The sequence below is a fragment of the Anabas testudineus genome, chromosome 1 (genome assembly GCF_900324465.2).
Source record: "Anabas testudineus chromosome 1, fAnaTes1.2, whole genome shotgun sequence".
Lineage (NCBI taxonomy): Eukaryota > Metazoa > Chordata > Actinopteri > Anabantiformes > Anabantidae > Anabas > Anabas testudineus.
The window spans coordinates 18,025,804-18,049,736 of NC_046610.1; the positions used below are offsets into that span (position 1 = coordinate 18,025,804).

Sequence of the window (23,933 nt, forward strand, 5' to 3'; positions counted from 1 at the left end):
TAATAATTACAACCTGGCATATTGTTGAAGTCATTTCAGGCCCCAAAAAGATCAAACACTGAATCACTTCTGTGTTTGAAATATTGATTCAGGATGCTGTGCTGATTTCCAAAACGGATATCTGGAATTTTAGAATTGAACTTTTCATACATTTAAATTACCTAAAAACAGGAAATTACACAGTACATCAACAACCATAAAAATGAACAACAACCTTTAAACATTTTTAGGCTTGTAGGCAGTAATGACAGATACATGTTAGCATTGTTTTATGAGTATACATACATATTGAACAGGTATTTTTTCCCCTGCAAACAAAATAAAAACCCAGATCAGCCCTCCCGTCTCAACAACAATCTTTTTCTAAGTCGTATCAAAACTGTCAACTGTACACACAATGATTTGCTTTGAGTAGAGGTCCTGAAGGTTTGTCACCCTGAAGAGCATCTTCAGCACTTCTCATTTTAAATGACATATTATGGAAAACTCAGCTTAAATCTATGTTAGAAAAGAAATCACCACAGTAACAATTGGTAACAATGGCTCTCCTCTGTACCTCTACAGACAAAATGAGGAATTTCATTTTTCCTACATTTTTGTTATGTGCCAAACCCACACCAACGGATGGCAATGCAGGAAAAGCAGACTTCTCTAATTAGTTTTACCAACTTGAAAAAATATTTGAAATAAGCTGCAAGTATCACTAATTTTGAAGAGGGGTTTTCTGACATGTCCAGTTGAAGCTCCACCTTTAGAAAAAGTGAGTTTACTTTTAACAGAAAGAAAAGGGCTGGTGGTTTCAGTGAGATATTTATGGGCCCTGTAGTGGAAGGCTTAGAGCTTTGCAGTGCACTGTAGAGGAGGAGGGGGCGAGAGAGACGATGAAGAGCAGAAGACTATTAACCATGGGTGGTGTCATCCTCCACAAAGTCTTTGGCCTGCTCCGCTGTGATCACATCAATGTGACTCACCTAAAAACACACACACACACACACACACACACACACACACACACACAGCCAATTTTAGTCACTCTAAATAAAAGCGTATAATTTGTATTATAAACCTCATAATCAACATACAACCCACCTGATCTGCAGGAGCGAGTGTGAAGGATTCAACAGAAAACTGACTGAAAGCATGATGTTCACTATTCACCTTAATTTACACCTTCAAAGGAAGATGCTTAATATCTTTGATAACAAACCATTTACTACAGAACTACTGATAACTAGTCAAAATAGAAAAATTGTTCTGTTAAAGAAAGTTTTATAGTTTCCACTTAAGTATAAAGCCTCTTTGAGACACGATGGTAGACAGGCAGATATTGGAGTGGGAAGTTTTTTCATCCATTCCATCCATTTTGGATTTGACAGGTCAGGTAAAACCTAATATGACTGATGTCAGTAGTAAATAATATTTGTTTCACACAGGGCATAACCCTAGCACATGACAAGACACATAACGGGTACTAATCAACTGAACCTTGACGAATATCACAGTGTAGTTTTTTCTCAAATATGTGCTACTTAAAATTATCTCTTTACATTTGAGAAAACAAAAAAAAAAAAAAACAAGATGTGTTGAGAATCAGAAAAATAAGTACGTTTTGATTTTTGACAAATCCTCAGGTAAGATTTGACATGAATGACCTTTGTGGTCTGTGGCATCCGTCCATTTAACAGCAAAGCATGTAAAAGGAAAGTCTTACCTTGTTTCTAAATTTGACACCGTAGAACTTGTCAGCAGACTCCAGCAGCTCAGGCCTGAAAGTGGTGGTGATGAACTGGGCATGGCCTGCCAGCTCAACAATCATGTCTGTAATGAACATGCAGCACGACAACGTCACCTCACAGCTGCCAGGTCTCATACATCATTCATCAAAAAAAAAAAAAAAGCACTAACTATTTTAATATTTCCTACAAAAGACACTTAAGAGTTCTCAGTCAGATGAGACTGGATAACAACAGAAAAATCAACGATGAATTAGATCAACATCCATCTTCCTTAGTATCAACAAAACTTTGACGACTGTTCTACTTAACTGTACTAAATTATACTGGTCTCCAGAGTCGTTCTTAATATAAGATTCTCTCTTTTTTACGTACACACATATGTTAGCATTTTACCTGAGACAGCCTTCCTGTGCTGGGCATCGAGGGCCTGGTCGATCTCATCAAACAGATAGAAAGGAGCAGGGTCACATTTCTGGATGGCAAATATGAGCGCAAGAGCCACCAGAGACTTCTGACCTCCAGACAGCTGCTGCATCTCTCTCATCTCACCTTGCTTCCCTGTAAACGATACCTACACAGGACAAAAAGGCAGGGTGTTGTTTTCTCGTTAAATGGCTTTAATTTATATTTGGGAAAATTATATATATATTTTTTCCATCACATCTGAGTCTGATCTGAAGAAAAAAAAACGATGTGTATGTATATAGATAGATAGAGAGAGAGAGAGGCTTTTTTATTTTTTATGCAACATATGCAGATCTTGTGATACAGAAATTACATTTAACAGCTGCTGAAAAGAGCAGCAGTCTCAGTCAAAATGGATAACATGAAAAACTCTTACTCTGATTCCGACTCCAGTAAACTGATCCACTGACGGTACGCTGCTCTGTGAACCGGAGCCCCTCTCACTGTCTGCACCACCTTCACCCTCATCCTGGGACTGGCTGCCTTCAGCATCACCCTTTTTCATCACCAGTGTTGCTTTTCCACCTGGCACCAGCTTCTGGAAAACCTCGCTGAAGTTCTTTGACACCTGAGGGAGAGAAAATGTGGCAGGAAGAGACACAAAGAAAACATTAGTTAAATAACTCAGATGTTATTACAATGTGCAGTATTAGTTATTCAGAAAAGTGTTAATAGGTAAATGCAAAAATTGAACACTAAAGTGTTTTGTATTAGCAGGAATTGTGTAAAACATACAGAAAAAAGGTTTTAAGCTGGTGTAGAAAAAAATCCCGTAATTTTTTTCTTGTATTTAGTCAATACCAGCATTGCTAATTTGATTTCAATACTGTCATGCGTTTTGTTCTGACAATGTAATTCAGCACTTGTGCTATTGCTACAATAGACAGAATGGCAGTACCTGTATTATTTAACAGTGTTATTTGTATAATCACTAATGGAAACCAACATTTTTTCATGTATATTTTTTATGAATTCTGTCCCTATAAAGCTATGTAGAAGATTTACTAAACAACTTGTAAAACAAGCTTTCCAGTACTCATCATGGATCTTGTATGTAACCCTAAGGACTTAATCAGAGACTTACCTGTTTGAAGGTAAGCTGAATGGCCTCATACTTGCGCAGCTCCAAAACATTCATAAGCTCCATAATGGATTTGTAGCCACGGTCCAACTCATCCTGGCGCTTGATTAGTTTTTCCTTCTGCTCAGAGAAGTTGACAAACTGGTCCAGAGCCTTCTTATTGACATGACTGTACTTCTTCAGCTCTGTGTTGCACTGCTCCAGTTTTCGGAATAACTGTTGTAGTGGGGAAAAAACACACAGTCATTATTTATTATCTTTCAGATCTTTGCATTGACTTCCTGTGGCTGCAAGGATTAAGTTCAAAGCTTTGTCTCTTGCCTACAGAGTGGTCAACTCTACAGCTCCAACTTGTCTCAACTCAATCATTCAGGTCTACATCCCCTCCCGTTCACTGCGCTCGGCCAGTGAACGACGTCTGGTGGTACCAGCACCACACAGTAGACACCAAGGAAAAATCTTCAGCTCACTTTCAATATTTAAAAAACTCTTCCGCATCTTCCTTTGCACTTTGTTTGCTTGCCTTGTTCCTCGCTTTGGATAAAAGCGTCTGCTGAATGACTAAATGTAAATGTAAATGTAATGTAAGGTTAAGGTCAGGTTTCAGTCCATCTTTATCTTAATAGGATTGCACTGATTTAATAGATCCAATGTTGCCTAAAGAATTAGATCAGGTATCGGGTGATGGGGGCTGATCTATGGAATCAATCTGTTCACTCGAATTCTATGTATTGACGCGTGCTATGTCATGCACCAGTAGCACGTGCAGCATGACGGTAGACTTCACTCGCAGCAACAACATAAAGGCAGAACATTTCAGCTGCTACATCATAAACTTTTTTACACAAGTGAACAAGATTGGAGAAATAAAGTCCAACTCCAATTGATTCCAGCGAGTAGCAGTGGTTTTTAATTTTGAATTTCTGTTTGCACTAAATGTTTACAACGATGTTGATTCATATTTATTTTGAATGTTGTTTCAAGCACAATTGTTTATTTTATTAAAAAATAAGTTCATTAATCTAAGTGTTCATTTGTTTAATTTGTTTACAAGGTCAAAAAAGCAACATTTAGTTGCAGTGTTTGTCCAGGTATCGGTATCCGTTCCAGAAAAGTTACTTTAATTCTTATATTGTAATGTCATAAATATGTGATAAGCTCCAAAAGTCCATTTGCTTTAATATAAACAAAAGAGAAAACAAAACTTAATATAAAAAATTAAAGAGGAGAATAAATTAATAATTTAAAGGCAATAATTAAGGTACAAGTGAGTGAACGTAGTGCATACTATGAATTGGTCACGCTCTACGAAGAAACCAGAAGCTTATTGTGGCAACCAAACACCTTGTACTCAGGCAGTTTCAAAGTGGTAAGTGGAGCACAAAAGATGATTCAATAGAGAGACACTCCAGGATGTCAACATCAAATGATGGTTATCCAAACTCCCAATCAAGTGAAAGCTGAGTAATGGGTCCTTTCACTACAAAAACTGTGCCTACAAACCTGGGCATCATCAGTATTTATAGTATCTATAAGTGTTTTGTCAAGTTCTCTTCTTATCTGAAGATGTCATGCCCTGATTGGTTAAGAATTAGCTTAGTCTGGCTCAAAAGTGACATGCACTCTCCAAGCTATAAATTCATCCATCTGAATCACTAATGACTGAAAGAACATGAGCAAGTGCCATTATTACTTGGCCCCTGGCTCATCCACTTCTGCAATCAATGGCACCATCTTGGCCCTGAGCTGTGTCCCGTGGAGAAAGATTAACTATGTGGAGTGTTTCAGAAAGTGTGAGGCTATTTTCAGCATTGTCAAGGAAGGGGGATGACACACACACACACACACACACACAGACGCACACACACACACAGTACATGCCCAGACACTTATGAAAGATGCAGCCAAGTCCACTCAACTCACAGCCTGCTCTCCCAGAGGCAGCTGGCTGAAAAAGTATGAGCGATGGAACATTAACTAATGTCTGAGTCACTGGTGAGTGGGTGGGAGGTGAAGGCCTCGAGCCTTGTCCCTTAGGAGCCCTGAGTCTATCTGTATGTGTGCACACTCCTAAGTGTGACTCAAGTAGTAAATTAGTATGCACAAAAAACCTGACCTTCAGTAGATCTTAGTTATTGTTAGTGTTGTTATGTCTTCAGTGTCAATGTAAAGTCAAACAGTTTGTCAAAGGTCATGTTGCTGTGGTAAAAATAACATTATGACTACTAAGTGGAAACCAGAACTGGCTTTTCCAAATTTCTGGCACTAATACTTTTCCTTTGTAACAGCAAAGGGCTCAAAGCTGCACTGTTTTGTATCAACAATTTCCCAATATGACTATGTGTAATGTAATAGCAAATTATGACCCCTCTGTAGTTTCCCTTAACGACACCATCTTCAGCTCATAATTCATAGTTCTCGTTTTAGGGCCCAAACTAATGGAGATACTGTATTTTCAGCTTCTTTTTCCATTGTCCACACATGGTCAAGGAAACGTGAAATAATAATTTGTCATTGCAAATAACATGATGTTCTTGATTCCATATGTAAACACATATAAGGTAAATTAAAAGACATCGACTCTGCTATAAAAGCCACAATGAAACACTATAAAGCACCATGTATGTGTGTGTTCATGTACCTGTTTGAGTGTGAGGGTCTGGTACTTCTCAAATGCCTCCTGCGGCAGTGAGCCGAGCTCTCTAATCTTTTTCATGCACTCCTCTTTCTTCTTGAGCAGCATGCCCTGCCTGTTGGTCATTTTCTCCAGCTCCTTGGTGTCATGGTTGATGGCGTCATTCTGCTCCTTCTCAATGTTCTTCCAGCGCTCCATGCTCTTTATGTGGTCCTTGATCTCTGCCTCTGTTTTGTCAACCAGAGCATCCAGATCTGAAAAAGACATTCAAAAAGGTGCTAAGGATGATGCAGCAGAAGTGATGGGTATTATTCTACATTAGATCTTCAGTACATACATATATCAGTTGTCTCATTTTACAACCTCCAACAAAAAGGTTGTGTCCTTGATTTTAAAAGTTTAAAAGTAAACTGTTTAGAATGAGACAAAAAAATTTCAGGACACAGCTGCTCCTTTATTACTATTGGTTTTACAGCCTTCATCAACAACCTATTAATGTGGATGATGATGGATTTCTCCTTCTTTGTTATGAGGGAGACAAGAGAATTGGATTATTCTATTAATCAGAAATGGAAAATTGACTTGCAAAGACTTTAGAACAATAGCTTGAATATAATACCTACTTGAGGCCCTATAAGGACTTGTTATGAGTATGTCTTTAATAACTTAGTGACAATGATTGAATATGAATACATGCAAATTAATTCTATTCAGGAACAAGTGCTTTCTGACAACTGTGCTCTATCAAGCTCATCTGAGTCAGAGTGCTGCTTGAACATTTATACAACTGTGTGACCAAGCTGTCTGTGGAAGAACATATTACCCAAATCACAGCAATTCTCACCATCTGCCAGTGGCACCAACCCAGTAAGGACAGTCTATAGATTTTTCAATTTAGAACCTCAAGTGGAAGCAAATTGGGTCTGATATATAATAAATTAGCGAAGGTTACACATACTATAATAAAATGTTAAACAGTATTTTATTAGTTATTTGAAAATATACAAATAATTTTACTTTGAGTGATAATGAAAAATACTAAAATTAGTTATTCCATTATGCAAGTCAGCAATTCAAATCATTGTGGGACATGTCACAATAATCTCTTTTTGTATACATTACCAGGGTCATAATAATCCATTAACCAGATCTTAAAAAAACAAAATGACTACCACTTAGCCAGGCTTTTGGCTATGTCGCTGTGCACATCCAGGTTAAAACTTCACTGTTAATTTTTTTACCAATTTAACTTTAAATCCTGAATTTACAAATTAACATTTAATCAAAGCATAGGTCCTGAGAAAAAGTGTGCTCTCAAACACTTTCCCACTTGTGTTATTTTTAACAGTTCACCGTCTGGTCACAGGCAGACTTCTGTAAACTTCAGACTACAACAAACTCCCTGTTGTGTCTTGAGTACATTGTGTACCTTCAGATCGAGCCAAAGTCTCTTTGACGCGTTTGTTGATAACGTCCAGCTCAGATGTTGTGGCTGTGAGCACTGTGCCTCCCTCAGTCTCTCGCAGCTCATTTAGCTCCTGTGTCAATGCAAATTAGGCCACATCAAAAACAGGGTCATGAAAATTCAAACAAGCCTCTTCTGACTTGTATGAATGAATACACTGAATACGAGTATTTTCATGTACAACGGCACATCATTTCAGCACAAAATACATTAGCTGAATTATCTAACAGCTGCAAACAAAGTGGGTTACGCAATAAATTATGTATAATTTACTCTTAATATGACAAAAAAGAACAAAACTGCAGTTATGCAGTGTACATTAAGTATAAATCATCAATTACATGACTAGGAACACATTGACTGCATAGCCAAATTTTGATTTAGACAGGTGTCTAAAGGGTTTTAAGGACAGCATACCTGCTCCACTTGGTCAAGTCGTTTTCGTAAGTTCTCATTGAGATATGTTTCCACTCTGGTCATGATGCCCTCCAGCTTGATCCTCTCATTCAACAACTGTCTGTTGTCCTATCAGTGGGCAAAGGGATCAACACAGCACAAAAAATGTGTTTAAGTGCTACGTCTTTACCAAAACGCAGGCAATAAAACCTTCACTATATTCTCAGCAACTCTAATTAAACTGACATATGTGTTTCCATCGATCTCTATATAAAGACTATAAAGAACTATGTCTAGGTGTTTCTGTGAAGCACCTATAGCCAAATGAACATAAAGGGCATTTGGGGGTCATATCAGAGTGGATATACAGTGAGGGAAAAAATTATTTGAACCCCAGCTGATTTTGTAAGTTTGCCCACTAACAAAGAAATGATCAGTCTATAATTTCAATGGTAGGTGTATTTGAACAGTGAGACACAACAATGACAAAAAAAATCCAGAAAAATGCGTTTCAAAAAGAGTTATAAATTAATTTGCATTTCCACGAAGGAAAGAAGTATTTGATCCCTTCGAAAAACGTGCTTTAGTACTTGGTGGCAAAACCTTTGTTGGCAATCACAGAGGTCAGCCGTTTCTTGTAGTTGGCCACAAGGTTTGCACACATCTCAGGGGGGATTTTGGCCCACTCCTCTTTGCAGATCCTCTCCAATGTTTGGCAACTCGAACCTTCAGCTCCCTCCACAGATTTTCTATGGGATTAAGGTCTGGAGACTGACTAGGCCACTCCATGACCTTAATATGCTTCTTCTTGAGCCAGTGATTTGTTGCCTTGGCCGTGTGTTTTGGATCATTGTCATGCTGGAGTACCCAACCACGACCCTTTTCAATGCCCTGACTGAGGGAAGGAGGTTCTCACCCAACATTTGACGGTACATGGCCCCATCCATCCTCCCTTTGATGCGGTGCAATTGTCCTGTCCCCTTGGCAGAAAAACACCCCCAAAGCATAATGTTTCCACCTCCATATTTGACAGTGGGGATGGTGTTTTTGGAGTCATAGGCAGCCTTCCTCCTCCTCCAAACACAGCGAGTTGAGTTGATGCCAAAGAGCTCGATTTTGGTCTTATCTGACCACAACACTTTCACCCAGTCTTCCTCTGAATCAGTCAGATGTTCAGTGGCAAACTTCAAACGGGCCTGTAGATGGGCTTTCTTGAGCAGGGGGACCTTGCGGGCACAGCATGATTTCAGTCCTTCACGGCGTAGTGTGTTACCAACTGTTTTTTTGGCGATGGTCTTGTAGCCCATTCCAGCCTTGTGTAGGTCCACAATCTTGTCCCTGACATCCTTGGAAAGCTCTTTGGTCTTGGCCATGGTGAAGAGTTTGGAATCTGGATTGATTGATTGCTTCTGTGGACAGGTCTCTTTTATACAGGTAACGAGCTGAGAGGGCCAATGTCAGCTCGTTACCTGTATAAGATCCACCTGGGAGCTAGAGATCTTGCTGACGGATAGGGGATCAAATACTTATTTCCTTCGTGGAAATGCAAATTAATTTATAACTCTTTTTGAAACGCATTTTTCTGGATTTTTTTTGTCATTGTTGTGTCTCACTGTTCAAATAAACCTACCATTGAAATTATAGACTGATCATTTCTTTGTTAGTGGGCAAACTTACAAAATCAGCTGGGGTTCAAATAATTTTTTCCCTCACTGTATAAACAACGGTGAATGGTGTCAAAAACAATATTTTCTTAGTTCTTTGTTTTCTCTCTCCCACCTGTCGATTCCCAATCACATATACACAGGCCCAAAAATAACAGCTAGCAAGTGCCAGTGTAACAACAATATTGCTTGTCACTGTAGGGAATTGAACTGTTGCTGAATTCATGTATAAACGGTATCCAATAAATGCCTGCTTGATACCTACTACATATAGGTATCAAGCAGATATCTACTCCAGAATTATACTATTCTCTGTGTGCATTATGAACAGAAAAATGCCAGTTAGTGGTGTTATGTTGCTGATGTTATAATTTGAAAACACCAACACTACAGAAGTGCACATGAAAGGCTTTATGTTGTGGGGGCGGAGCAGTTTCATAACCATAGCAGGAATGGCTGAGAGTTCATTGAGGTGAGAGCAAAGAGCAGCTGGCAGTGAAAGAGAAAGAGGGGGAAATGCTGGATCACAGGAACATCCCACACACAGCTGCTGCCATCTACTCTCACCTCAGTCAGGTCATTTGTATACACTAACAAGAATCGGAGAGGGATGGGAGACTAAGACAGGAACAAAAGCGTATTGTCTGGACTACATATGATCATGTGGAGGGTTGTGTATGCACCCAATATTTTAGGTTAAATGTAAATTTCTAAAAGGTTTGTGGCATCTGAGACATTGTATGAAACAAAAAACAAATATACAGTACAGGATAATTCTTCTGATTTCATTGCGGTTCAGCATAAACAAAAAGTGTTACCAAATTTGCAGACAGACAGGAACATATTTTTGAAAGACATAAGTACTACATTTAGGATTAATAGTAGTTTAAATCATCTTTGTATTTGTATGTTACCAAACAAATTTCATTGTATCATTACAATGACAATAAAGTCTCTTTATCTATAGTTTTGATTTTAACTAGCAATGCTTATAATAATTCAGCAATAAATGAAAGTGGGTTTTGTCCATTTTAAATTCAACTCCTTTTTACAGCTCCTTAAATGTGTGGACAATAACAATGGTTTGTTCTGTGATTATTCCCTGCAATTGACCACCTTAGGAGAGGACATGTTTTTTTTTTTTTGTTTTTTTACAGAAACATATAGTAGAAACAGAAACTACGAGTGCGAATGTCAGCTATGTCCAAGTGCGGGAAACTGTGTCATACATCATACGTCTCTGCTTCAAAGTGTTCCTGACCTGCTGAAGCTGACGGATCTCATCATTAAGGTCATCCACACGCCTCTGGTCCTCCAGGCTGAGTTGAGAAAGCAGATCTGTACCCAGCTCAGCCTTCAGTGACTCCCTAGTGGACTCCATGGCATGCAGGCTGGCCTCCAGACTTTGGAGACTGCGTTGCTAGAGAGGAAGCAGAGGGGAAAACTCATCCATCAGTAGACAGCACAGACCAGACTAGACTACAAAGTGGGAACAGGCTGAACTCTAAGCTTACATCATGCAGTCAGGTCTTCATGAATATGACAACAATATTGTAAACAAGTTTAAATTATCCTTCTGCAATAACACCAGTATGATTACCTTGGGCATGAATGTCTTCTCTGACTGCTGCCGCTTTTCCTTCAGCATCTTCATCTCAGACAAAATGCTGTCTCTGGATGCCTTAAACTTCCTCTGTTGTGTTTCAATCTGCTGCATCTGGTTCATCAACTGGTCAATCTCATTGTTGATGCGTGGAGGCCTCCGTTAAGGAAATATAATGCCAGAAATAGATGAATATTTTCTACATTCGCTTAGCAAATGTTTAGCAAAGACAAGTTGAGATGAGTCACTACGTCAATTTCTCAGTTCTTCTTTCCTAATTTGTTGTCACCAATGGTCTGCAGGAAATAACTGACTACATCACCTCTGTTGTTCTGCCTAGCATTTTGAGTACACGTTCAATTTACCTTATGCAACAATTGCACAGATTAAATTGTGCATACTGTAATTTCCCCACAGAAGACTGGTAGGACAAAACAACCGTCACACACAGATTAATAGAAAACAGGAGCAACAAGGAGCACATTTTGTATAGGCAGATCTCATTAGCAAATTAAAGTGTGGGACAGTTTGTAGGCCTTTAGAGCATGTATCAATAATGCGATTGGGCTTCCAAAGGAAGACTATGACATCATGGATACCTAGGTAGAGGATTAAGGAGGGCTGCACACAGTCATCATTAAGCTAATTTAAGAGACAGGCTTATTGATCTCGCACAACTGCAATACTCCCCTGGGACTCTGAGGTTTAACAAAACAAAACACAGAGGTCAATCAATCTGCTGATTTAAAAAAGGTCCTCAGGAAGTTAGGATGACTGCTGTGCCAACTGCACAGAGAAAATACATGGTTTTAGACCATATGATAATTTTTTGATATCTACTGATATGAGCATCAGATGAGATGCTGAGAAACCCGCATTAATCTTGGTGATGATTATTTCAACTATTCTGAATCAAAGATAAATAATTTGCAATGCACATAATATAGATGTTAAGTGTTATAAGCAGTCAAAACACAAGTAGACATACTGCATGACCTTAATGCTTGCACTGTAATATAGTGCTGGTGGAAAAATGAAGAAAACAACTTCAAATAAAAGGGACTGGTGAGGTCCATCAGCGTAATCTCATGGTTACTGACAGGACAGAGGTGGAGAGTGAACAACAAGAAGCTTTGAAATGATTGATCTGTCCAATGAGTCACCGCTGCAGGAGTGAAGGACGAGGCAGCAGTTCAGTCATCCGTTCCCTCTGCCTACTCACACATGCGTAAATGCCAGGTGCACACAGTACCTGTAGACACACTACTGACTGAGAGTGAGAAGATGCACACAATCACACAGGTGTGCAAACACAGGTAATCATACCTGGGTGGAAGTGACCATATCCAAATCCGTTTTGTCTTCATGGGCTATCCAGCATTGAGTCATGGCTTTGGTCAATAAAACCTAACATACAATAATCTTCTTGACCTGATTAGATGCTCTCATTGTATCCAAGTCAGCCTTCTGCTGACATTTAAAAACACAGGCTCAGCCATATGACATCAGCCTGTAAACGATGAGTGCAGCATGCAAGGTATTACAATGTTTTTCCAAGATAGAGTAAAGGCTTCTATGCACGGAGGCATATAGATTAAAATATTGACAGTACCACGCTTAAGAAAATGCATGACTCATAACCCATCTCAAACTCTGGCATAGAAAAAAAGACCTTTGTCATCTACATTTAAATGCCCAGTTTTAATTTTTTTCTTCATGCTGCAAAGATGATTATGAGGGTTAGCCTTTTAAGCACTTCTTAAAACTCTAATAATAAAAATAAAAGGGAAGCATCACAATGAAAAGTATTTTCTAGGTGTTCTGATGTCCCAGTGGAAAACAAAGGGCACCAAAATTATTTTTGTCATCAGCATTACCTTGTTGAATAGTGATGATGTTGATGACGGAGATCAATGTTAAGGATTTGTCATATACAAAAGGATATGTTCAATGTTCCTGCGAAGGTTCTCATTGAGCTTGGCCTCCAGCTCACCTAGCTCCTCCTCAGCCTTTCTCATGTCTTTCTGAAGCTCCAGACGAGACTTTCTGGTGTCGTAGTAGCCTCCTGTCAGAGCTCCACGGTGGCTCACCTGGTCACCTGGAGGTCAATACACAATGTACTGTATAAAAAACACAGGCTACTACAGCAAGTATAATCAGATAGGATGGATAGTTAAAATGATTGCACTACCAATAATCAAACCCATTTTCCAAAGCCTGTATTTTCTCTGGCTGTTTGTAAAAGGTTTTATACAATATAAAATTGACCATGACACACTGAAAATGAGCATTCACTACTTCTTTATGTTCTCACTTGCAGTATGTTGAGTAATTCAGTATAGTAGTAATGGTGTTTACTCTACTGGGTTTAACAGGTCAGCTTACCCTCCAGAGTTATACAGTCCATGGTGAAAGCCCTGGCGAGCTGGGTGGAAACTTCCATGCTGCGACAAATCAGCGTCTTGCCAAACACATGCTTGAAGGCCTTATCAAAGTTGGGACTGTAGCGCAGCTTACTGATCATGGGGATCGCATCCTTAGGGGACACAAACAAGTAATTTTGAATTTATTTACTCCTGGAAGCATAAACTGTTAAGTTAGCTCCTTCTGTCTACAAAAAATACCAAGTACAATTTATGCATGTTCCTTACATTGGTCTCTGGGTAGGCTGTGTCCCTCACATCCAGCTTGCTCAGCGGCAGGAATGTGACTTCTCCAGGCAGATTCATTTTGTTGAACTCCATTAGTATTTTGGTACTAACTTCATCAGTCTCCACAATGTGGTAGAACAGCCTGGAGATCAGAAGAGCAGGTAGAAGGACACAGAGGAAAGGAAAGTAAATAGGAGAATATAACGACATATGAATGGATGAGTTTGCCACATTATAACTTACACTACAAACTACTATGTAAAAAAACTGCATATATGGCAATGAACAAATCATCTGTTCATATAATGAGTAGACAAAGAAATAGATTTTCTGCTTTTAAATATATAAAACCGTCATCAGAAATATATTGTTTTTGCATGGAGAAGTGGAGCCACTGTTTTAAAATCAGACTACATGTGTTTCATGGAAAACTTTCATAACTATCACAAATTATTCAGCGTTGACATTTTTACTAAAAACAATGCCAGGAGCTGGCAGTGAAAATATAAACATCAGTCCTCACCTGGTACCAGCAGTCACCTCCACACAGGTGTAAAAAGCAGGCTCACACTCAAAGTTGTTCATGACAATGCCGTGATAACCATTAATGACATGCTGGTTGATGCCCTTTCGACGGAAATGCTCAAGGACTTTGTTTATGCTGTCAATGCCATTCAGAATGGCCTGGAGAAGCAAAAGAGAAGTAGTAGAATAGTGAGTCTCAATTCAATTACAAAACAAAGAAGAAAAAACAATCCTAACTCCACTGCATCTTCAATCAATACTTTAAAAGTTGAAACTGGAATATTTTATCATATTCACATGAATATGAACTCTTGTGTTTGAAACCTTGTCTAAACTGTATCATAATGTGTAGGCATGGTTGTTTAAATTCAGAAAAAAAGTATGCATTCTACATACTCTCCTCAAATCTATATTATAACCCTAAAATTCACTGTTTTTCAATTTCAATCAAATTAAAAAAAGCAGTTGTGTCATCTTCTAATATTCAACACTGTTACAGAGGGATTAAAACTTGAATACAGGTCCCTGAGGTACAGACAAAAACTGAAGTACTGCAGAGTATAGATGGTCCTTCAAAGCCTGAATATGGGTTGAGTCAGCAGGGACCAATAAAGGAGAACTAAATGCAGCACATTTGACTATAAAGCCACAAACAGCCTGTTTTCATCTCACCAGACATAATTTAGAAATTTTATCTGACTGATGTATGTGCCCAAAAGAACTAAATGAGGCAGAGAGGTGTCATGTGTAAATGTACCTAGATTTGATAAGGCAGCACTGACTGCATTTGACAGATATGTCTGTAGAAAGGTACATTAGCAATTTAGTGTACTTATCCTGACAACTGGCTGAGTCATAAAATAAGTCGTTTGCAGGTCTCAGGTGGGCTTAATTAGAGACCGAGGTACTTTTTCCACTAGATTTATTTTGTGCCTAATTAATTTCCTTTTGTTACAGTAGTCTTCTGTTATAGTACTTAGCTACTTGTGTGTATGAGCTTGCAGGTAAAGCAATTAATATAATACACACACACACTTGTCTTTTGTATGTGTTTGAGAGGAAGCATTCAGTATCCGGTAGGTGCATTATTAAAGTCAATAATTATACAATCATGCTCAGTGACTTGGACCTTGCCAGTGGCTGCACGAAGAAGCTGCTGTTTCTTCTCCAGGTCCTCGCGTTTGGCAGCTAGAGCCTGCTGCTCTGCGTTCTCCTCACGCCACAGGTAGCTGGACAGGCAGACAGTCACACACTGTTCAGTTATGTCACCAAAAAGACCAAAACCTGACTGTAGCTATGATACTCAGAGAATGTAATGTCAATGTAAGAAAAAACAAAAACTAGGATAATGTTCTAAGATGGGTTTGTCTTTTACAAATGCTTAATATGCAAATAAACACAAACACAAAAAAAGAATAACTCATGTTGATTTTAACATATCTTTACAGATCAAATCTGTAATCTTCATAGTACATATCCAACTACATTCTTACATTATTTGAAATTGTTTTTGTAAATTTCTTACTATTTTATAGTGAAAATGAATTTGCTTAATCTTTTATTGAATAATCAAATGTAAATACTTCAAACAATAACACCGATAAAACATTCATTATTTGTATTATGATAATTTTCACTTATTTATACTTTTACATCATATACTATTAATAGCTTGCAACTGTGTGGTCTGCATGTTGTGTTCCTTTTATTAAAAGCCATCATTATGCTGCCTTTTCACCCACTCTCCATCCAAACAATGGATCACACTGAACTGGAGGACAGGTGTTGAACTCAATAATAGACAAACATGTGCATATTCATTCAAATTATTCATTTTATCTTTTTTAATTTAGTCATAATAGTCTGTTGTTAAATCCTGTTTAAAATAAGCACTTGGGTAACTGGCAGAAAGCTGCTTTCTCAAGTAGTTGGAAAATTGAGTTTTCATGTACTAGTACTTAAGCCTGGTTACTGGAAACCGCATATACATGCAATCTGATTTCTCCTCAATCTTTTTGGAAGCATGGCTCACAGACATTATCTACATAGTGACAGAAAATGCTGCTTTCTGATTTTCTTTTTTTTTTTCTTTTGCTGTGTTCATCTGCAGAGAGAGAGTTCAGGGGAAAAAAATAAAAAGAGGGAGAGCTGCTGATACACAGCGAAACCTTAAAGAAATCCACAGTGGAAAGTAACTTATTTAGATTTCTACAAGGTACATTTGTGTTAGATTCATTTTCAGTTGGACTTTTGATTTAAAAGTGAGGTGGCATTGCTCTACCTTGGGTAGACTTCAATACTATTGAAGTAGCTCCTTTTAAAAATACTAAATCATCATCAGCGGCTGACGTGCTGTTCTCACTTTGAGACATTGGGCTGTGTTGTTGTGCATGCTAAGAGGATGCATCATACATCTGTCCTGGATATCGCAAAATTTCAATTTTTTAACATGTACAAATTGTGACTGGTGTTACAATGGAAGATATGATACAGTACACCTCTAGTAGCTACAAAATAAAAATAAAAACCATGAGCCTATGCCAAACTTTAAGGTAATACAGAGTAAAGTTCTTACTTTCTTTCGCTCTGCAGCTCATCCTTCCTGTTCTTCACTTCATAATACTTTTTGTCCAGCTCCTCAACACGTGTCTTGACCTCATTTAAATCTTGGTCAAGTTTCTAAATGACAAAGTGAAAGTGGGTCAAACACAATTTGGTGTCAAGAGTTTAGATTAAAATTATGGAAATCAATACAAAACATCACAGTATTTCAAAGACCACAGCTACAAAACATACCAATACTCCCTCTAAAAATGTACCCTAGAAATACATCATGTTTTGAGTTGCCTTACATTATATTGCTCCAGGTTCTTTTCCTTGTTTGTCTCTGTGTCCTCCAGGTCTTTGTGGATGGCTGCAATTTGCCTCTTTTTATCATTGATGGCCTGGTCCAAAGACTTGAGCTCCTTCTTGATCCACTTGTCCCTCTCCTCCTTGGAGGTGAATTGGCTGCCACGGCCCTGCTTTGCATACAGGTCAGTTCTCTCCTGTGTAGCTTGGGCCAGTCTGAAAGGAAATGGAAGTAGAGAAGAAGTTAAGATTTTGTCAAGTAAAAGACCACTCACCATCATATGGACTAATATAATATAATATAATATAATATAATATAATACAATATAATACAATATAGGACTAGGACACAGATCTGTTAGGCTTATCCTCCTGCAATTAGGATTGCCAAATGTTTGAAATACACCTCCACCAAACTGCTGTGTAGCAGAATCCACAAATATCTTATGTGCATCAATCTCTTGATCTCTTCCTGTCAAAATGTGATGACTGACTCATCAAATTATGTCTGGTCGCCAGCTGCTCAAGGGACCATAGTTAAAGGGTGAGTCATCCTTACCTGGAGATTCCTCTCTCTTCTTTTTCCTTCACTGTGTTGAATTTGGGCTCTGTTTCCTGCAGCTCTTTTTGTTTTTCCTCAATTTTCTCCAGTAGTTTCTGGCGCTCCTTCAGGAGGCGTTTCTAGAAAAATAAGAACAAGAACAGGATATTTTACAAAAAACATCTTCTTTTAGCAGACAAGAAATAAAAAAGTAAAAATAAAAAAACTTTAAAATGTAAATCCTGAACTTTAGCTATCCAACAAAAAACAGATACAATAGATTTAATGATGCATTACATACTGTCTAATCTGAATTTTACATATGTATGGCTTTAGCAGTTTTAGTAGTACTGTTTTTGAGCAAACAGTGTGAATACTCTAACAATAAAACAGGCAGTGATTGCAAACAGCTGTCAGATCTGAAAAAAACTACAATACCACTGATCTAGTACTTGTACTAGTACTTTGGACACATGTAACATAAAGTAACAGCCTGTGACTTCAGGGAATCAGCAGCAAAAATAAAGATCAAGTAATAGAACATTTTTAGCATGCTGACTAAAGCCATGCTGAAAATTAATGACCATACCCATCACCTGGACCACAGCAGCAACAGACCTCCTCACTGAGTTAGTTTGACATATATGTGCGTGTGATGATGTGGGTACAAAAACATCTACTTTTTCCCCCACACGTGTCAAAACAGCCTCAAACCTGATAAAACCTGACCATCAGCAGCTAGTGACGCAGTTCTGCCTCCCTTCCTTTTCATTTTGCTTCAATAACTTTTGGCTGATGCTGTGCCAGCCATAGCCAGGTGGGCTTAATCCAACCACCATCCTGCATGCTGCCTGGGATCCTGGGACTTCACACACTGACTGAGCCAATAAAACCGTTATGTATGATTATCTTCATGCTCAAACGTGCACATAAACACACACTGAACACGAGGCCATAAGGAGAGTGATCCATGCCAGCTCTGTACACAAAACCTCTTGCCAGGGATGATGTATAGTGGAACCGATGGCAAAGTGTCTGATACACAGGCTGGCGCTTCCTTTGTTTTGGTTCTCAATTTATTCCCATATCAGACAAGCAAATGTTCTGCTGAAAGATTCACCACTGAAACTGTCAACACTGGGCCAGTGTTTTTTGATATACTTAAACATTCATATATTATGTATAAATTATTTATATCATTACATTTAAAGCTGCAATAACTCATATTTTACACATTAATGTGTTGTCTCTCAGCTGTTCTAGTCCTTTTCATGTCTGGGTCGCATAGAGGACTTCTTTTGTTATTCCAGTGAGATTGGGGCATTCCCTGCTGCCTTCCTGGCAGTTAAGGAAACATGAAAATATTAGGCTGAAGCGTGAGTTCTCATTTCAGATAAACATAGGAGCAAATTATGAAAAACCCCACTGCAGCCACATGCCAAAAAGCGTCCAAAACTGGATTTAACAAAAATGAGAAAGTTCTTTTGGACAGACAGCTAAGAGCTAATCGTAGCTTTGCTCAGGAAATAAACTCCAAGGAGGTATATGAAGTTGCAGAAACAGACAGTAGGGGCAAGGAGGGAAGGTATTTAGTCTTATATGAAGGTAAATGGTGTTAAGTTTGTTTTTGGATGTTAGGTAATCTGACATTAGTTACAGAGCCTTTAAGGTATAAATTATTAACAGAAAATGAATAGTGACTGGTAACAGTTTTCTGGGATTCATATTACTGTAAACTGAATACAGTAAAGTTTTCTTAACCTTTTGCCAGCACTAACAAACTATTCTGAGACATCAACTTGGGCTCTCGTAATTACAATTCTCGCTTTATAAATATTTTATAGGCTCCAAACTCAATATGCAAAATACTACTAATACTCAATAAATTCACATAATTGTGAGGGCGAGAAAAAGAAACCGTTCTTGCCTGGTTACTAGCAATGAGTGAATGGAGTTTTTTTTTTGTTTTTTTTTTAAACACAGAAAGAGAAAACGACTACTAGTGATGGTGCAGGGAAAGGGGGAGTCTTGTTGGTGCAGCATCACGTGTGCAGAGTGACGCAGATGGGAGGCTTCCGTACCCTCTGTTCACTGTTGCCTGCCAGCTCATCCTGCAGGTCCTTGGCCTTCAGCTCGAGCTTTGTCCTCTGCTTGATCTGCTCCTGGCGCTCAGCCGACAGCTGCTCTTTCTCCTCCTTCATGGCAGAGATCTTGGACTTCAGCTCTCGCACAACGCGCTCAGTCTCCTACAGAGCAGGAGCCAAAAAAAAAAAGAAGGGTGCAAGATTTAATTCAAAGCACTGCGAATACAACAGAATAAAATACATCCATGTTTTTATGCATTTTAATTGTGAGGACTGAGGTAGCCTACTCACTATAAAACAATCTGACAAAGGCTATGATGACCTTAGATATAAGCTAGTATTCAAAAGCACTTTCAGTATCTTTCTCATGACTGAGATTATAGTAAAGTAGGAGTAAATTAAAACTGTTGATGTTATCACAGTGCAATTATTTAGTGTCCCTCAATCATATTATAAAAAATACTGTTATAGTGATTTTTACAATTCACATATATTGACTGTACTTGTAAATCTTAGTTTTAAAAGACTGTATGACTTGGGTGTGTAGAGTATTTAATTAAATTTATACTGTCATGGATTTGTAAAAAACTAACCACTAATAATTTCTTGGGAAAATTTTTACCTCCACTTTGTCCCTGGCATCTTGCTGAGCATCACGCAGCTGCCGGGATTTATCTCCACAAGTTTCTCTCTTGCTGGAAAGCTGAGGAAAGCACAAACACACAAGAGTCAGCACTGATACAGTATAAAAGAGAGAAGAAAACTAAAGTTTGTTGCCTAGTCCAGAATGACCAGTTAGGACTCACATTCAGTGGTATTTATAGGTTAATACATATGTCTACCAGTTAACTTAGATGTTGGTTAACCACCATTAAAATTTATGTTTATGCAATTGTATCACAATTATGACTTGATTATTAATGACATTTAATGACTGAATGAATTATACTGTATATGTGTCATATTTTAAATGATCAACTGTACTGCATATATAGTTTTTTCTTGATTTATTACCTCGTCCAGTTTGGCCCGAGTTTCATTCAGCTCCTGGTTGTAGATGGTGTACTCCAGGGCTCTTCGCATCTTGTCCCACTTCTGGTACTGAGCCAGTTCCTCCTTTTCATCCTCCAAGGTGTGCAGACGCTCCTCAATGTACTTCAGCAGCTCATTGATCTTCTCTCTCTTACCCTCTGGGAAACACACACCACAGTAGTTTTGAAAATCCACATCAGTAGTAAGGTCACATTAATTTGCTAAGAGTTTTGTTATTTTATACTAGTTATGTTTTACTAGTCAATGAATTGCTGTTCACTGTTACAGAACTGTATGTAACTCAATGTTATGCATATGGGATACTGTTATAGTCTCATGGACATTTACAGTAAAATGTGAAAAATGTAAAATGTGAAAAAAATATCTTTTTTTTACCTTTTATTACAAATACAAACTATCACATTTATTATCACCATTCAGTGTGCATGGTTTGCATTTTACTTAAATAGCCTGAGGCAACTAATTAGTAAACAAATACCACACACATTAAATGGAAGCATAAACACGGACAAATTTAACTGGGGTAGTATTAAGTTAAGAACTAACAAGAGTCCATGACACAATGATGGTAAGAAGCTTTTACCTGTCTCTTTCATTAGAGAAATACTCTCCTCCTTACGCTCATCATACACCCTGGTCCCAGCCACCTCTCTTAACAGCTTTAGACGCTGGGAGTCAGGTGCAGTGGCCATTTGGTTGATCTGCATGAAACATTAAAATAATAAGGAAGATGGAATGCCCTGATGTTCAGTGTATAGATCATATTTAGCAGATTTTTGATTTCTCACATCAACACCAATCCTTCAGCCTGTTCTTAAGAGGTTATTATTTTTTTAACATGACAAGCCAAAACATCAACACTCTTTATACTTCTTGCTTGCATAAAGCAGTGCATTATACGGTACTGAAAAACAAGCTACAGTGTGGTAAACATGTGCAGTTAACTCCTACTCATTTCGCACCTTTCCCTGCTTGACGATGTAGTATGGGTTACTGCGGGAGAAGCCAGCACTCTCCAGAAGGTTCATGACATCATTCTTACTGCAACAATAACAGATGCAATCAAACAAGTGATTACATGGTGTCACTGTGTCATTTCCTGTGATGATAGTGTCATGGATAGACCATCCACAACAATACTTACGTCACCATCTTTTTGTCTAAGAAGTATTGATCCTTCTTTGCACCAATGACACGGCGAAGGGAGACTTCCTCTTTGTCGATCTGGAAAAAAGATATTCATCACTGGTTAATGAGGAGACTCACATAGCAGCAGAATGAATTACCATGCTTGATGATAACGTGAACATGAATACGTTCAGACCAAGGGAAAAAATAAATAAATAAATAAATAAATAAAAAACTATCGTTGGATTTCTAGAGGTAAGCATTTTGTATGCTGAAAGCAGTTTGACTTCCATAAGTGGTCAAAACAGTTATTTAAACAAAACAGGCTATTGTTTACTTAAGAGCTTCAATAGTATGAGGCAGTAAATAATTTAGCAGTGTATTACCAATTAAAGTAATCTGATCAATATAAAATGTTAGATATCCCTACCGGCAGCCGATTGTCAGAGTTGTCAAATATAATCTCCACAAAAGCCGAAATGACACGAGGACCAGTTCCCTCCTACAGTCAAAGGGGAAGAAAAGCATTTTAAAACAAGAGTTGTAAGCTTATCAATGTATAACAAAAACTTAATATTTAGTTAGAAAGGCAATTAATCCTATTAACCATTTTGCAAAGCATCTATTATTAGGAAGATACACAAAACTTTTTTTTTTTTTTTAAACAGTTACTGGGATATGTAGTGTGTCTAATATTTGCCTGCACTTACATGGAGCAATGCCAGGCGCTGTTCAGGTCGCAGGTGGCTGAACTCATCACTGAGCACAAACTGGATGGCTGAGAAAACAAGAGACTGCTTTTAGACAACAAATAACACCCAGAAGAAAATGTTATGAATGAAATACATTAAAGCTCACATACCATAGAAGAAGTTACTTTTTCCTGACCCGTTTCTTCCAACTGTAATAGAAAAGAACATAGTACGTGAGAACAAGTCTCAACACCAACGTTGGTCTAAAAGTAGATCCCCTTACACCCACATACACATATTATGGCAAATAGAGTATAACAATAAAGGCACGAGTAAAAAGTTAAGTTGACCACACACTCACCAATGACATTGTGCTTTGGACTAAATGGGTCTACCACAGTTTGGTCCCTGTAACTCCTGAACCCCTGGATGATGACCTGTAAGAAACACACACACAAAAAAACCCAACGTGATCACACATTGTTGCTTACTTATTATAACTACAAATGAACTTAATTTGCTATTCCTGAACGCAGCAATATTACTACTTCTGTCCTCCGATACGATTTAGTTTAATATCAAACTTGCTGAAACATATGTAAGGTAACGCTAAGCAGGGCACAATTTCCCACAGGGCCTGGACTGGACCGCCTAGTATGGGTAGGCAATTAGGACATTAACAAGTGGCAGGCTCGCTAATAAGACAAAACACTGATTATATGGCCACTATGCAATCATAACACATGGCTGCCTTTGACTAAACCAATTACAATATTGAATTATGCATATTAATTGAACAGCGAGAAAGCCGCTAACGCTACGTTAGCCTTGTACCATTAGCTTAGCATCTTGACAAGGGGGACGGGCAATTCAATATTAATCCAGGTAGCGCCAGCTAGGATTAGCAAGCTAGTTATTTCACTTGCAACTGTGCTCAGCATAACTTTCTCTCTACGATTACAAAACGTTAACGTCCGTGCAAAGCATCAGTATCGTGAGCACAGTCATTCACTGCAATAACGTTAAGCTATCGTTAGCTAACGTAACTAGTCGGTGCCCGCACAAATCCGGTATCGTTAGCTTACCTGTTTGATGTACATGGCTGACTAAGTAGGGTGTCTCCTTGGCTGAATTTGGAGAAACTCCCCTCTCCCCTATTGTGGAGACGACGGGAATTTAATAACCCAAACTTAACAATATAATAAAAACTGTTGCATTCAGAATTGGTGAAAAACTGTGCGGTAAAGGAGAAAAACATGGAAAATGGCGTCGGGGGCGGGATGGAATGGATTATACCACTATGTCAAAACAGGCTGTTGTCAACAAGCATTTACTAAATTATCTGTGGTAGCGATATAAATTTG

General features: G+C 38.3%; 1 protein-coding gene across 1 annotated transcript; it reads right to left on the minus strand.

Annotated features, from left to right (window-relative positions):
- Nucleotides 1-264: 264 nt before the first annotated feature.
- On the minus strand, nt 265-23,836 carry smc3 (structural maintenance of chromosomes 3). Its single transcript, XM_026359870.2, has 29 exons — nt 23,655-23,836; nt 22,931-23,006; nt 22,740-22,778; nt 22,588-22,655; nt 22,308-22,379; nt 21,894-21,973; nt 21,712-21,790; nt 21,333-21,450; nt 20,711-20,886; nt 20,319-20,399; nt 19,694-19,858; nt 17,631-17,752; nt 17,074-17,287; nt 16,797-16,900; nt 15,351-15,450; nt 14,220-14,380; nt 13,697-13,838; nt 13,431-13,581; nt 12,991-13,143; nt 11,043-11,194; nt 10,704-10,862; nt 7,800-7,907; nt 7,347-7,455; nt 5,924-6,171; nt 3,286-3,498; nt 2,578-2,769; nt 2,130-2,307; nt 1,712-1,818; nt 265-971 (listed from the first exon to the last, which is right to left on the minus strand). Exons 1-29 carry the CDS (start codon nt 23,667-23,669, stop codon nt 900-902), a joined length of 3,654 nt encoding a protein of 1,217 aa, XP_026215655.1. The 5' UTR covers nt 23,670-23,836; the 3' UTR covers nt 265-899.
- Nucleotides 23,837-23,933: the final 97 nt, after the last annotated feature.

What these genes read in the sequence shown, in the direction of transcription:
- smc3 (XM_026359870.2), bottom strand. An exon ending in ACTCTGACAATCGGCTGCCG is followed by an intron (nt 21,974 to 22,307) that starts GTAGGGATATCT and finishes TCTTTTTTCCAG; the next exon opens with ATCGACAAAGAGGAAGTCTC. An exon ending in CTCGGGCCAAACTGGACGAG is followed by an intron (nt 20,400 to 20,710) that starts GTAATAAATCAA and finishes TGCTTTCCTCAG; the next exon opens with CTTTCCAGCAAGAGAGAAAC.